We start from the raw sequence: 16083 nt of genomic DNA, 5'->3' as shown, positions 1-16083 counted from the left end.
ATAATGTGAAATGTTGTTTTCTATTTTAATATATTTTCCATTTATGAAACATTTAATGCACAATAAACATTTCTTATTAGTAATGATGAAAACAGCTGTGCTGCTTAATATTTTTGTGGAAACTGTGGGTAGATCTGAAATCTGTGAAAGCATAACACAAGACAAACTATGCAACATTACATTTAAGAAAAAGTGTGAATAGACATTTTCATGTGTCCAAATAAAATGGAATTCATTTGATGCCATGAACTTCAAAAAATGTTTCAGTAGAAGCCTTGCTCCTTGTAAACCTGGTTGACTTTTAACCTGTGCAGTCTGATTCATGGAAACTGTGTAGCAGTCAGCCAATCAGATTGAAGATGTTTTTGTACAGCAACATTGGGACCTTCAGAACTTTCTTTATAATTCATCAGTAATACTATTCACCATCATTTGTTTTGATTACAGTATATTGCATATTGAATGCACAAGTGTGTTTGTGAAAAAAACTTTGTGAAATTATCAACAAGGCACTCTACAACTTGTATTTCTTTTGTTATACTCTTATGTTGTACATTTTATTATTTTGAAAAGCTTTAAGTAATATTTCTGTTGAATATACAACACGCAATACTTTCTGTAAATTTATAATACCAGTGAAATACAGTGACTCATTAGAACATAGTACATGCATACATGCACATGCACTCATTCCGGCTGTGATCAGTTTATTCATTATGACCTTTGACCTCGGTACTGGTTGTTGATCTCGTTCAATACCACGTCAGAACCTGAGCTGGGCTTTTCTGCTGCAGTTATTTTCCTGTCGTCCATCGGGTTGCCTGAAACCACAGACAAACAGCTCAAATGATTAACTTCTTTCACAACAGAATGAATCTGGCCAATGTAGACATATTGATTATTCAAATAGCTACATTTGAATAAATAGCAGTAGCAGGTAATACTCACCAACATCCATTGGCATATCAGATGCCAAGCTGTCATGGTTCAGGAAAGATGAGCTCGAATTGTTAGAATTCGACGAGCGGAATGAAAACATTCTTTTCTTGGAGGCTTTGTTTTTCTTCTGAGTTGCCGTGCGACTCCAGTCTGTTGTGTAAAAGATAGAAGGGCAGTTATTAGATAAATACTCTGCATTAAAGCAAGTCAGACATTTGCATGAACTTCCAAAGGCCTCTTACCTGAGTTTTCTGCCAGTCTCAGGCTGCCACAACACAGGTATGTCCTCCACTGTCGTCTGACGTTTTCTTTCATGGCACAATGGAACACAAAGATGAAGAATCCTGCGAGGGGACAGGTACATTCTAGCGTCAACATTCCTTTAGAACACTAAAAATAAACCTTGACATGTGTCACCCGATAATGTTATGGATTCAGCTAAGGAACTCTGACAAAGTGGGTTGCGTAATGTGAAACTAATTAAAGTAGCATCTGAACACAACAATCCTGCAAAATGGACATTGTTGAAAATTATTACTAAAGGATCATGTGACACTGCAGACTAGAGTAATGATGCTGAAAATTCAGCTGTACCATTACAAGAATACATTTTATTTTAAAATGTATTTTATTTTAAATTGTTATAATAAGAGAATGGTTGTGAATGGTTTTGAATGGTTGTAAAAATATATAACTTGCTTACCGAGGACCCACAAATATGTTAATACCCTTGCAAAGGATCCCCTTCCAATATAAAGTCAGCCATATATTTTTATATATAAAGACACTTTATACTTTGTGAGAAATCATGTAATATTATGTGGAAATAAATAACTTGCCTTTATATTTTTACTATAACAAAGTCAAATAAATGTGCTAATTAAAAATGTATAAAATTAATGTCATTAAAATTAATTAAATTAAAGTAATAATCGCAAGTGCACAGTAATACCAGAGACATTTTTTAAGAAAGTTAAAAGGGTCAATTTAGCCTTTCAAGAATGGTAGAGGATCTGTGCATATTGGGACCCACCTTGTAAAGTGTTAAAAATAGCAAACAGGTACATGAAGGCCAGGTTAACAGGACCCCAGGCGAAGAAAGCGAAGCCCCAGGTGAGGCCCAGAAGCATGGAGAGTCCAGCTACACTGCGTATCTCCTGCCAGCCGCTGCGATTCTGCACGTTCTGAGGGTTCTGCTGCTTAATGCGACACAGCTGGACCATCACGATGATAAACATGATGAAGTTCAGCAGGAAGACAAGACAGAAGTACGCCACCACAGCAACATAGAAGACAATGTCGTTTTTTATCCAGCAACTGTAGGTAGAAAACAAAATTTACAAAAAGAGCATAAAAGAAAGCTGTAATGTTTCATCGTTCATATTCAGAGTTTAATTTGAGATTAAAATGTTACAAATAATTTTTTATAATTTATATGGAATATCATGTTTTAAATATATTTAATATAAATGTAGTGCTGAGAAAAAATGGGATTGGGATTACTCACAAATCATCAGTTGCTCCATTTCCAAATCTCCCGTATGTCACAAGGCCATAGTTGTCTTTGTTAAAGGCTATGACAATTATGACTATGACGAGAGGAATGCCTTTAAAGAAACAAAATATTTTGAGCTCATCTGCTCTCAGATAGACTAAACTATTTCTACAAAGCAGTCTTCAAAGACAAAACATGACCTTGTGCCGGTACAATGTAAGTAACAAATCGGTCACATACCCCATCCAACAAGTCCTATCTTGACCATAAAGCGGGAGATGTAGGTGTTGAACACCTTGACAATGGCCAGATACATGTGGAAGGCCTCCAGTGCCATCCAGGTAAAGGATGCCAGGAGGAAATAATGCAGGAAAAAAGCAGTGGAGATGCAAAGACCCACAGCATCTGGGTACAGAGCCAGCCAGGCGTCCAATAGGAACACCAGGTTTAGCAGCAGCAAGGCCAAACACAGCTGAATAAGGATCTTAGACGGGATGTCTTTGCGCAGTTTACTATCATGAGACAAAACAAATTCTTATATAGACAGATAGATTAAATTAAATCAAAGGTAAATGGTGAGTCTCCAGTGGTTGGGGGGATCCATACCCAAAGGCCAAATATGTGAGCAGGGTGACAGAGAGGAAAATGGCTGAGATGCCACATCCTATGTATGTAATGTATGTCAGGATTTCAGCATGCTGTCCAGTGATGGGAGTCTTTGAAATGTCCTGTCAGGCAAAACACAATTATAAATAACATCCCAAAGAATCTAAATATAATATTGAACAAGGGTATGTCAGGTCATTTATATGCTTTATGCTGTAACGTACTAGCAGAATACCAAAGCTGGTTAGGTGATTGCAGGCGCACTGAGTTTCTTCAGCAGAAGAGTTCAGCACATGGCATCCAGAACGATTCCAGCCACCCGAGCCACCTGTGAACCAATAACCAATGGTTAAAACATACAATTCAACACCAAAATCGAACGTTAGAAGCAAACATTAAAAGAAAAACTTATACCATTTAATCCAAAGTCCCAGAATACACAGGAAGCTTTATAATTAGCCTGTGGAGGATTAAAAAGGGAGTAAGACAAGAAAGCAGCATTGTATTGAAGTATAAATCTTTTATTTTTTGGGATACTAATGTTAATTATATTGACCGGAATGGGCCCTGTGTTTCGCAGGGTTATCACCACTTCCTTCTGTAGACCAGAGATGCTCAGGTTAGCCACACTGCAACCCACAATCCCGCTGTTTAGTTTACTTTCACCCAAATTTTTGTCCTACAAAAAAAATATATAAAAAGCGTTCAGAGAAACTTGTGACTCTGATCAAATTAACCTGAATTAAACTAAAGCTTTTAACACAACTACAGCAATACAAGCATATGTTTTAAGATGTGCTTGCCAAATAGTATCAAGACTAAGTCATATATCCAATCAGTTCACATTACACCGTTCAGCTATTTCAAATATGCAGCAGTCACAAAGCCAATTAATTTGAATCAATAGCATTGCTCTGTCTCAGACCTGGAAGAAGGTGCTCTTCTGGAAGTAGCTGAACTGGACTCTGGATGCGAGCCGCTGCTGTTCTGCCGTGAGGTTCTGTGTGAGGGATGCTGGGAGGATGATTGAACCCAGAAGAGTGGACCGGACCTGAACCATGATGTCTTCAGTCTCCAGGCTGGGGTGACTTTGAATCTGTAATGCCAAACACAGCACAACCAAAGTAGGTGCTTTGATCCATGAAACCCAAATCATTGTACTCATCAACATGTACAGTTTCATCACTTCATTTGTGTAGTGTAGTGTGTACAGCCATGATAATTATACAAAGTGATATAAAATTGATCATTGTCAAAAATGCCTATAATGAAAGCAGTTAACCTGGCAAAGTCTACTCTGAGATACTCAAAAATATTAGTTTAATTAAATAAATTAAATTGAATAATAATTATTATTAATTAATTCATGACAATCAAACCAGTTTAGGGCCAGCCTACATATTAATAATAATAAAAAAATTTACCTCTATTTCTATTCTCTTATTCTACATTTGCTACCAAACAGCAGCATTTCCATTATATATATAGTCTGTAAAATGATGAATTTGAATCAGAATTAATAATGAAAATGTTACCTGCACGTTAGATGTTTCGATTAACGAGAAGGATGTCTCCTGAAAGTTGGTCCCATCGACTTTCTTCACTGCCATTGCCAGTGATTGTGAAAGTATTGACTGACTCGTCCCTGATACAACCAATTTAAGACCCACTGTATCCACAATCCCAATGGCCCTAGTAACCAGAGACAAACAGCTTGACTGTAAACAGTATATCAGACAATATTTTTTTACTGAATCTTATGTACATTTAATTTAGGTAAATGTACTTTCTACATTGGCCCTTTTTAAGGCTTGACTCAGTTCTTTGACTAATATGTTATAATAAATGGGACAAAATTATAATGAACCTGGCCACAGATGAGTGTGTCTCACCTCTTTGAGAAAGGAGTCATTACAGCTACAGGAACATTGAGGAGGTTGCTGACAATATTGATGGAGGTGTTTGCCAAGGCCAGACTGATGTTGGGCCCAAAGAGGAGTGACTCTAGCTGTGATAAGATCTGCTCCACCTGCGTGGCATTTAAAGACGGGGCTTTTGCACTCAACTTCAACAGTCCTTCAGCATCTAATGCCCCTGACGTGGTCGTGGACACTATACAAAGAAGAAGAGGTCAAAATTGATTAATTTTTGAACGCTTCTTTATCTTTTTATTCTATAAACAGCATTAATAATTACATTGAATTTGTGACAGTAACAAGGTGAATCTCATTAAACCGGTCAAGAACATGTCACATTTTACCCCAAAATCAAGAATGAAATAGAATATTATAAAATAAAACCTACTGTAGGACATTATTATAAATTTTCATTACTGTAATGCAAAAAAAAAAAAAAAATCACTGTCAGTATTGTAATGCAATATATATATATATATATATATATATATATACATATATATTACAATATTTGTTTATCATGTTGCTTTTTATTGCATTGCCTTTAATTTAAGGCATTTTTATTGACTTAACTGTCATAAAAAATAGTCACAATTTTAAAAATAAAACTTTATGGTCCTAAAATAGGCTTCAATTTCTCAAACAAAAAATACAATTAAGCAAGGCAACATGTTAAAGACCAATTCTTACTGTTAACTAGTTTATTTAGCTTATTAGCATGCATATTACTAGAATACTGGCTGTTTATTAGTACTTATAAAGCACTTATTAATGCCTATTCTGCAGGACTGTATTTTAGATCCCCTTAACCCTATACCTAAACTTAACAACTACTTTACTAAATATTAATAATTTTTTATTCATTAACTATTAAATATTTATTAAGCAGTAAATTAGTAGTTTATTCAAGCAAAATTGGACTCTCATTGATGGTGGTTGTGTTCGAGAGCGTACCGGTACCTGTGAAAGATGGAGAAGTTGTGGTAATGTTTTGGAACATGGGTGTAGATGAATTACAGCTGCCATTCAGGGGAATGACTATACCCACGTTTCCTTCCAAATATTTCAGTCCTCTTAAGCTGTAAATATATGAAATTTAAAAGTGTTGTTAAGAAAATGCATATACACAAGTGTATGTGTGTGTGTGTGTGTGTGTGTGTGTGTGTGTGTGTGTGTGTGTTAATATTTTATGAGGTTTATGAGGACACAAAATTTGTATAATGACATTCTTACGACATAGGTATTACAATGTGAAGGTGTTTTATGAGGACACTTCCTGTGTCCCCATAATTCAAAAGGCTTAAAAAACACACTAAATGGTGTTTTCTTTTTTTATTTTTTATTTTTATTTTTTGAAAATCTAAAAATGCACAAAGTTTCCTGTGAGGGCCAAGTTTTGATTTAGGGCAATAAAATATATAGTTTGTAGTACAGTATAAAAACCATTACACCTATGGAGATTCCCCGTAAACAAAAAACAAAAACAAAAACAAACTGTGTGTTTGTTTGTTTGTTTGTGTGTGTGTGTGTGTGTGTGTGTGTGTGTGTGTGTCCTCATATTTCCTATGTTATGGGGACCACAGAAATAGTAATACCAGTAAATGTTGACCTATGATTCTTATTGATTTAGGTTTTGGTTTTTTTTTTTTTTTTTATATTGAAGTGGGTTTTGTTTTGTCTGAGGTGTAGGGCTAGGATAAGATGATAGAAATGACAGTTTGTTCAAAATAAAAAAAAACATCATACAGTTAGTAAAGCATAAAAACATTATGTCTATGGAATCAACCCATAGAACACAGTATGTGTGTGTGTTAAAATTTTTAGATTATATATATACTGTACACCTTCATTCATATACTCATAACTTGACAATTGCACATACACTGCACATACACTGTATACTGTACGTGTCTGTGGCAGATGAATATTGCTAATAAATACAAACAGCATACTTACATCTACTGACATATATGACACACTGTTTGCAAAGAAAACACTGAACTTTACTAACCAGTAATCTGTCAACAAGTTTTCTCTGTTTGACTCCATGCAGAAGCCTTCAGAACTGAAATTTGTACTCAAAGACGGCTTCCATATGAAATAATCTCTTAAAGGATCCGAAGAATAAGAGCAGATAGCTGAAAATAATCACAAGTATGTCATCAGATATATTCAGAAAATAATTTGATATATAGCTATGTTTACAAAAGACACTTACCTACTCTGCTCACAACTCCGTCGAAGGTGAAGTTCTTCTGAGGTTCAAAGATGGCCTCTACAGCTGTGTGAACATCACACAGGTCCATTGCTCTGTCTAGTTTAACTATAACTTGAAAAGTGCTTGGACCAGAGAGGAAGGAGCAGTACATTAACCACCCATCAACTGTACAACAAACTTTACCATAAAATCATGCTGCAGTGAGACTCAACATACCTTTCTGTGAAATAATTCACACCTATGTCCTGCAGGAGTCAGAACTGCAAATAAGAGATCTGTACCATTCTATGACCAAAGGACATCTTTTATTTTCATGATAACTTACCTGAATGTGATTTCTGAAAGTTTGTACACTGTTACATGCAGATCTAAAATGCAGAAGTAAAAGAGGAGTGTTAATAATGCACTATGGTTTTATTATAGTATTTATCATAATAGTATATCCTGCAGTTCAGCTGGTAGAGTATCATGGGTTCGATTTCAGGGACAATGACCACAATGGTTGCACCATAAATTGCTTTGGCAAATAAATATACTTTTTTTTTATTTGAAAGCAAAAAGAGTAAAAATGGTCTTAACTCACAAAATGTTGCTGCATTCTGAGTGATTTAACAACTGATAAACCTGTATAAAAATAAAAATAACAAAAAGCAATTTAAGGATCAACAAAACTTACAAATCATTATGTAAATTATGAATAGACATCCAGCGATTTGTCTTTAATAATAACCTAGATACTTACGGACTGGCGTAGCGTGTAGTAGGGATACTCGTATTCCGCATAGAAAATTTCAGTGGACCAAGTAATGTTAAAATGGTAATAGTAGAAATCTAAAATAGAGGAGGACATGTAAATATAACATTTGATCTGATTTACCCTTCAAATGTATTTATATTTGAAGCAGTTTTTGTGAATTTACAGACTCTTTACATGATGAACTTATCTTACCTGAGTTATTGCAGTGTGAGGAACAAGTACATGTTGGCGGTGCTTTAGGGAAAAACAAAAGATAAGTTAAAACATCATGTGCATGTGATTGTAAATGTGTAGTTGTTCATTAACATTGTATGTTTTGAGCAATGAAATATAATGAATCTAAAGCACACAGGAGGTTTATAAAAGAAGCCTTACGTGGCATAGTAGGACAGATCTCCTGAACACCAGTATCCAACGGAAAAATCACATTTGTACTGTTTCCACTACAAAAATAATGACAAGAAATGAGACTGAAAACAATATGATTTTAGGTTGTACCTTACAAAAATAGAAATAATTTAAGCGTGGCACATGGTACCATCCTATTCCAGTTTAAGTCTAAACTTACCACAAAATGTTCTGTGGTTTTACACTACATACATCTTCAGTCACTTTGACTGTCTCATTGCATTTGTTATATTGTCCAGCTAAGAAATGTGTTATGTCATCTGCACACACACCTGTGCAAAAACATATCCATCTCAGTCAAACACTCACATCTTTTAGAAAGACTATATGATATTAAAATAGCACAATTTGTATTTTATTGCAAAATATGTTAAACTTTCTATATCTGGTGGACATTGCTGCTTGTGCAACATTTTAATAAAAGAAACCAACAAGATATTGTTTTAAAACTCTATATAAAACAATATCAAATATTAATACATTCTAAGCCAAAATATTCAACATATAATAATCATTATTATTAATTAATTAATTTCAGAAATGAAGGATTTACTAACCCACTCGTTCTATTTGTCCCACCACAACAACACTTTCCAGTGTCACTGTCAGTTTCATCATGCAGCAAACACTGACAGGTGCACTCAGCTTCAGTAGAATATTGCATTGTGCATTCCTGTAAGAAGGCACCAGGATGATGTAAGAGAGGTTTATTGAAGTACAAGCACTTCATGTATTGCTTGAATATGTTTAAAAAAGGATTGCAGCAACTGATACTAACTTTGTAATATTTTTTGGTTCACATGTAAACTCCATGGCCTAATAGTGAAAAATAAAAAGCATACGTTTATTTTGTTATTTGAAATCTTATATAAATCTTATGTGCTGCTTTCCATGACTCCTGAATCTGTACTTACTTCAAACAGGCCAGTTTTCTCTACATATGAACTGCAGAAAAGACAAAAGGCAAGGTTAATTTAATACACAGCTTTTCAAAGCACAGCAAACCTTGTCAACAGTGGATTCAACTTCTCTGATCTTGTGTGAATCAAGGGTAGGGAAATAATAGCAACCAGTGTTGGGGAAAGTTACTTTTACAAGTAATGCATTACAATATTGCGTTACTCCATAAAAAAGTAACTAATTACGCTGCTTAGTTACTTTTTATGGAAAGTAATGGGTTACGTTACTTTTGCGTTACCTTTTAAATCTGGACAGGGCTTGCTTGTTTGTTTTTAAAATAAAAAAGTTCCGTTTTTGTTAAATATAAAAGCCTTTTCACACCAAAAGTGAAATGAATATGCCTCAGGCTGAAGGGAAAGTAAATTTACATCTGTACAGTAGAATGCAGAAGAAGAGATTTCAACACACTTCAGCAATAAAAAAAGACACACAAATGTATTTCTAGAGGAATTTTTGCTTATTAGTATGGTTGAACTGGATCATCGAAGGTCAGAAGCAAAGACATTGGTTTATAGAATGGGATTAAACACATAAAGGATATTTGTGTTGTTAAAAATTTAATTATTGCAGGTTTGTGTCATATTCTGAGTTGCATTATTTTTATTCATTTTGAGATATACTGAATCTGTATTGTTTTTTTTTTTGTGAGTGAGAAGAATTAATGCATATTCATATTTATTTTAGAACTACAGTAATATATTTCTCTCAACATGGGGACAGGAGAGCTGTCATTCAATAAACTGGAAAAAAAGTAACTTGCGTTACTTATTTGAAAAAGTAACTCAGATATTCTCTTGTAAATTAAAAAGTAATGCGTTACTTTACTAGGTACTTGAAAAAAGTAATCTGATTACATCACTCGCGTTACTTGTAATTGTAACACTGATAGCAACCGAAAACATCACTCATTATATGGTTATTATTACTGTAACTTATAAATAAAACAACAGCCATTAAGCATGAAACACATTCGTTTTTGTTTGTTTTTTAAGTTGAAGAAAGCAAACTAATTGCATAATGCTCATAAATATTAATAGGTCTGAAAGTACCACAGTGTACTTCACCTGGGGAGCTCATAATAAAACACATTGACAGATATGCTTTCGCTTTGTGACATCACAAATGGGGAGCTCTCACTGGAAACTGCACATGTGTCTAGGTTGCCTTTGAAGAACCACTCAAACTAAAAAAAAACCACACACAAATTGAAGACAGCTGTGATATTACTGCATTTAAAAGAATGACAGATAATTGCATTGACATTTACAAACGTCTTTATATTATAATTCTTTTACATGTCCTTCAGGTTTTAACTCTGATATAACTGACAGTAATAATACAATTCTAATTAAATTAAATATTAATAAATGCTTTCAATATCATTAACAGTAGTAATACATGTTTATGATATAGGAAATAAAATTTTAATTAAATTAAACTGATTATCAGTATCACTTGCCCCAAGTAGTTATCATTCCTGAACTTACCATTGTTTTGAGATTTTGTTCACTTTGGTCTCCTACTGTTGCCTCATAGGATATAGTCATCCAGTAAAACACTTAAATAACAAAAGAGTCAGTTATGCATTGTATCCATGCCGAAAGCTTTGAGAAATGTTCTTGAAATACAAGAATGACTGAGTATTAAATAATAATGAAAAAGAGTATTAATTAAAGTGAACTGAAAGGTAAAAATTTATATGATAGGAAAAGTGTAAACTGTGGTTGAATACACACAGAGACAGATCTTTATACTGTATGTCTTACCAGATGGTGTTTGTTTAACGGTTGTCAGCAGTGGTGTTGAATCAGTTATACTGGCGGAGGATGATGGTTCGGTCTGAAGATGATATCAGTAATGAGTCTATTGATATGGTGCCTGACAACATACTGTAGGATGTAAAAGGAACTGTGGTGCTAATGATGGTGTATTTGTATTACTTACTGTTGCTGTAAATGTTGTGAAGTTTGCATTTGTTTCAAAAGATGTAATGGTTTCGGTGGATGTGGAGCTTGCGGTTGTTTCAAAAGAAGTCATGTTTTCGGTGGATGTGGAGCTTGTGGTTGTTTCAAAAGTCATGTTTTCGGTGGATGTGAAGCTTGTGGTTGTTTCAAAAGAGGTCATGTTTTCGGTGGATGTGGAGCTTGCGGTTGTTTCAAAAGTCATGTTTTCGGTGGATGTGAAGCTTGTGGTTGTTTCAAAAGAGGTCATGTTTTCGGTGGATGTGGAGCTTGCGGTTGTTTCAAAAGAAGTCGTGTTTTCAGTGGTTGTGTATGGTGTGGTTTCCACAGTTTGATTATCAGTGCTATGGAATTCCATCGTAAAAGTTGTTGCTGGGATAGTTGTGCTTATGCTAGAAAATGTGGCTGTGGTTTCCACCATTGTTGTTGTATTTTGCACAGTAACGTGGCTTGTTGTTAATGGCACTGTTGATGAGCCACTGAGACCTTCGGTTGTAGATGACTGCATTGTGGTAATGTTATCTGTGGTTGTTGAATTTGGGGGTCCTGTAGGTGTTGTGATGTCTGAAAACCCAACTGTTATCCCACTTATGCTTGATGTTACTACAGGAAAAAATATAGAAAAGATTAAATTACAACAAATGTATCATTATAACATGCATGGTGTTATGATAATTGAGACACAACATAATTTGATCGCTATCTATTCAATATCTGTGGCATTTTAAATAAATAAATTAATACACAGCTATTGGAAACTTCATTATTTTGTCTATCAAAGAATCAAATATGTGACCCTGGACCACAAAACCCGTCTTAAGTCGCTGGGGTATATTAGTAGCAAAAGCCAAAAATACATTGTATGGGTCAAAATTACTGATTTTTCTTTTATGCCAAAAATCCTTAGGATGTTAAGTAAAGATCATGTTCCATGAATATATTTTGTAAATTTCCTACTGTAAATATATCAAAACTTAATTTTTGGTTAGTAATATGCATTGCTAAGAACTTTATTTGGATAAATTTAAAGGAGATTTTCTCATTTTTTTTTCTCCCTCAGATTCCAGATTTCCAAATAGTTGTATCTCAGCCAAATATTGCCCTATCCTAACAAACCATACATCAATAGAAATCTTATTTATTCAGCTTTCAGATGATAAGCTTAAGTAGAAATTGGCTTTTGTTTTGTGCCAGACTAAAACATGTCCAGCAGGTTGACTGAACTGTATTTGTATGGTTGACTCAGTTAAGCTATTGTGTTTCAAAGTGATCACAGCCCATGATTAACATGACTCAGATACACTCCAATTAAATGAATACTGAGATGATGTTCCTCTTTACGCTAGGAGAGACATGCATACAAATACACATTAACTGCTCATATATATGGGCCTAAATATAATGAATATGGGAAATTAAAGTTAATATACACTTGAGTAAACCTGGAAATAAAGTGAAAATGTTAGAATTAAAAAAAAACTGCAACAGTGAATAAGAAATATTCTTATTAATAAGATTCTACTCTTTGGATCATTCTGAATCACATGATCTTCAGGTTTTACACAAACTTGTGACATTTTTGCAGCTTATCACATAACTTATTGCATAATTTGTAATGGAAAAACCTAAGATTAGATAAATTAGATACATTAGAAAGTTAGATAAATGCAACAAAGAAGTATTTTCAAAAGCAGTCTTTCGGGCAGTATATGTCCAGATGCAGAGTACCGGATATTGAAGACCTCTGGGTCTCCGTCAGAAGTTACACAAGCCATTGTGCAAATAGACGTTATATTTTCATCATCTACCTTTATTCTGTAAACTCAAATGTAGCATAATAGGTGAACAAACAGGAGGACAATCCCTAAAATCAAATAGAGCTGTATAATGATCACAGTTATACAAACATCAGAACTCACCTGGAAGGCACAGCAGGAGCAGGACTAGGAAAAACACATAATCCAGTTGGCTCCAGAATCCAAAACTCCATCTACTCAATCCTTTGGTCGCCATCCCTCTGAAAGATACAGAAATTAAACTCACTTTGCAACAGTGCCAAAAGTGTCAAAGTAATAAGTAAAAAAACTTTCCAAGATGTAACTGCAGTGATTGTCACACCCCTGTAGTGATTAGGCCAGTCAATACACTGGCCATGACGTGAATCCCAAACAAAAGACTGGAACAGGTAACGCAATTAAGTTCATAAAGTTTCAACACATCCGCTTCCTAGGTACAACTAAATTCATATTTTATTTAGTTACTTTAATATGGCTAACTTAATACCTAACTTAACACATTTCATAAATACATAAGGCTGGACCTACAGAATATTCACAAACATTTACTTAACCTGTAGCCTGGTTTATCAAGAGATTTCAATGGAAAATCCATAGTGGGTGTGCATTTCTAACAAATACAACTGATCTGATGAAAAATAACAAAAAGTGAATGTTATCAGTTATAAAAAAAAAATGTAAGAAAAAAAGGTAACATTTTAATTTAGGGTCTCTTAACTAGTTGCTTATTAGCATGCATATTACTAGAATATTAGCCATTTATTAGTATTAATTAAGCACATATTAATGCCTTATTCCACATCCTTAATCTAAACCCAATACCTAAACTTAACAACTACCTAACTATTAATAAGCAGCAAATTAGGAATTTATTAAGGGAAAAGTCATAGTTAATAGTGATTAAGTGTTACCGAAAAAGGATAATATATTAAAGAATAGCTATATTAACCTCCCTTTAGCTCAAACTGTAGAGCATGGTGCTAGCAAATGCATAAATGTAAAGTAAATGTAACAGTATTTTTCTTCGTTTTTGCTGCAAAGTTCAAAATATCACTCTAAAAAGTGAATAATAATGCTAAATATTTTTTAAATTAATAATTTTCAATGTAAATAATTATTATTAAATTTTTTTTTTAAATCATTTTTTTTATGATTTTAAAAGTCTTTTCTGCTCACCAGGGCTGATCAAAAATACAGTAACACAGTAATTTTGTAAAATATTAAATTTTAAAATATTTTGATATATTTTTAAAAATATTTATTTTTAGCAGCCATTACTCCAGTGTCACATGATCCTTCAGAAATCATTCTAAGATTCTGGTTTGGTGCTTAAGTAGCATTTCTCATTATTATCAATGTTGAAATAATTTTGTGGAAACCATGATACATTTTTAGGAATCATAAATAAATAGAAAGTTTAAAAGAGCAGCATTTATTTGAAACAGAATAGAAATTTGGTAACATAATAAATGTATTTACTGTCACTTTTAATCAATTTGAGTGGTCCTTGCTGAATAAAGGTGTTCATTTCTTTCAAATAAGTAGTATATACTGAATACCAAATATAAGCTATTATAAATTAGACAGTATTTTGATTATTTGAAAAGATACCAGTGATTTAACTAGTTTATCATTATTACATAACTTACAATTGAAAGTAATGTTTCAGTATATATAATTAAATATATAATGAATTATATATTCAGTATAATTCATTATTTAATTAATGTATAACTGAATGAAAAAAAATGTACTACCTATCCTTGTAATTAACAATAAATAGTATCAAATAAATAACATGCAACAGTCCATAAAACATTACCAAACCAATAGATAAAAAAGTAAAAATTGTACAGTCAAAAGTTTTTTTTTTTGTGCATGGCTAAATTTTAATCATAAAATGAACACTAAATATCTATTTATTCATTGACAATATTAATTTATCTTACACCACATACCTTATGGACACTTGCACAGACAACCTGATGTGCTTCACATCATGATCTGTACAGCCGCACCAAACCATGGATATATTCTTCTCTCACACAAAAATGTGTCTCTGTTGACAGCCGCAGCCTGCTTTCCCACAGAATAACAGGAACTCACCTACCAAAATGTGTCCTTCCAGAAGTTTCTTAGTAACTTATAAGATGCTCAGGTTTAACTGTCTTGTGAAGCGTTTCAGTGAAGACTGAGTTATGTGCACCACCCTCCTTAACCCAAATCTTCAAAAAACACAGAGTCCTAAGAAGAGGTGGTGGTGTTCTTCTCTTGTCAAAGCTAAAAGTTAACTGTAAATCAAATAAATCATTATAATAATCCTATTTTTCACTATATACCGTTATATTTTATGCACACTTCAAGCATATTGGGTTAAATTTGGAGCCTCAGAGAACTGCCGAGAAAATTGCTTGATTATTTTAAGAGATATTTTAAAATAAGTGAAATTAAAATAAATGTTTTTGAGAAATAAGCAATAGTTTAAAACACATTGGTATATTTTTTACATAGTTATTTTGTTGTGGCTACTGTTTCATTTACCTCTTATAAATCAGTTTTATTGACTAACAGGTCGAGCTGCTTTTAACAGGAGGAGTTTTCATTTCAATGAAATCTAATAACCGCTTTGGGTTTGGCATCAGTTTAAGTTGCTCCACCCATACTTGCATCATACTCGTTACTTTGTATAACTGTCTTTTACTGAACAAAGAGCAGGTGAGGTTTGCACCTGACAACACCTTCCCCATATTTTGTTTTTGGCTGTTAATCCATAAAAGCAAGATTTATTCTCTGTAGGTTTTAACATTTGAAATATGTTTATTTTGTAGCAATAACACTGTATCTGTTCGTAATCTCCCTCTGTTGTTATTCTCTTCCTCCTATTAACTCCAAATCCTCATTTGACCCATAGAGGAGGGTGCATTCCCTTTTTGCTTATTACACAGCAATAAATGGGCAATTAGCCAATGCTCCAATATTCAATTTAAGTAGCAGGAAGTCCATACAGAGAAACAATAGGATATTACA

General features: G+C 33.6%; 1 protein-coding gene across 2 annotated transcripts; it reads right to left on the bottom strand.

Moving 5' to 3' along the window:
• Positions 1-73: 73 nt before the first annotated feature.
• Positions 74-15246, bottom strand: LOC109055283 (cell wall protein DAN4-like). 2 transcript variants are annotated; one of them, XM_042765292.1, is made up of 32 exons: positions 15015-15246; positions 13180-13277; positions 11244-11863; positions 11066-11138; positions 10787-10857; positions 10364-10482; positions 9254-9284; positions 9118-9155; positions 8897-9012; positions 8500-8611; positions 8307-8374; positions 8124-8165; positions 7917-8005; positions 7758-7798; positions 7500-7542; positions 7391-7419; positions 7175-7296; positions 6968-7094; positions 5917-6035; positions 4933-5152; positions 4576-4732; positions 3966-4136; positions 3597-3719; positions 3455-3500; positions 3265-3368; positions 3041-3162; positions 2675-2946; positions 2447-2546; positions 1973-2256; positions 1182-1283; positions 949-1089; positions 74-821 (listed from the first exon to the last, which is right to left on the bottom strand). In XM_042765292.1, exons 1-32 carry the CDS (start codon positions 15080-15082, stop codon positions 715-717), a joined length of 3975 nt encoding a protein of 1324 aa, XP_042621226.1. In that variant the 5' UTR covers positions 15083-15246; the 3' UTR covers positions 74-714. The 2 variants fall into 2 exon arrangements, with proteins under 2 accessions (XP_042621226.1, XP_042621228.1); XM_042765294.1 differs by having other exon boundaries at positions 4933-5125.
• Between the last annotated feature and the right edge of the window lie 837 nt (positions 15247-16083).

The sequence above is a fragment of the Cyprinus carpio genome, chromosome A10 (assembly GCF_018340385.1).
Source record: "Cyprinus carpio isolate SPL01 chromosome A10, ASM1834038v1, whole genome shotgun sequence".
Lineage (NCBI taxonomy): Eukaryota > Metazoa > Chordata > Actinopteri > Cypriniformes > Cyprinidae > Cyprinus > Cyprinus carpio.
This window is presented reverse-complemented; position numbering and strand designations above follow the sequence as displayed.

What these genes read in the sequence shown, in the direction of transcription:
- LOC109055283 (XM_042765292.1), bottom strand. Translation starts at nt 15,082, where the DNA reads ATGGTTTGGTGCGGCTGTACAGATCATGATGTGAAGCACATCAGGTTG. An exon ending in TCACAACATTTACAGCAACA is followed by an intron (nt 11,139 to 11,243) that starts GTAAGTAATACA and finishes TATCATCTTCAG; the next exon opens with ACCGAACCATCATCCTCCGC. An exon ending in CGTTAAACAAACACCATCTG is followed by an intron (nt 10,858 to 11,065) that starts GTAAGACATACA and finishes TTGTTATTTAAG; the next exon opens with TGTTTTACTGGATGACTATA.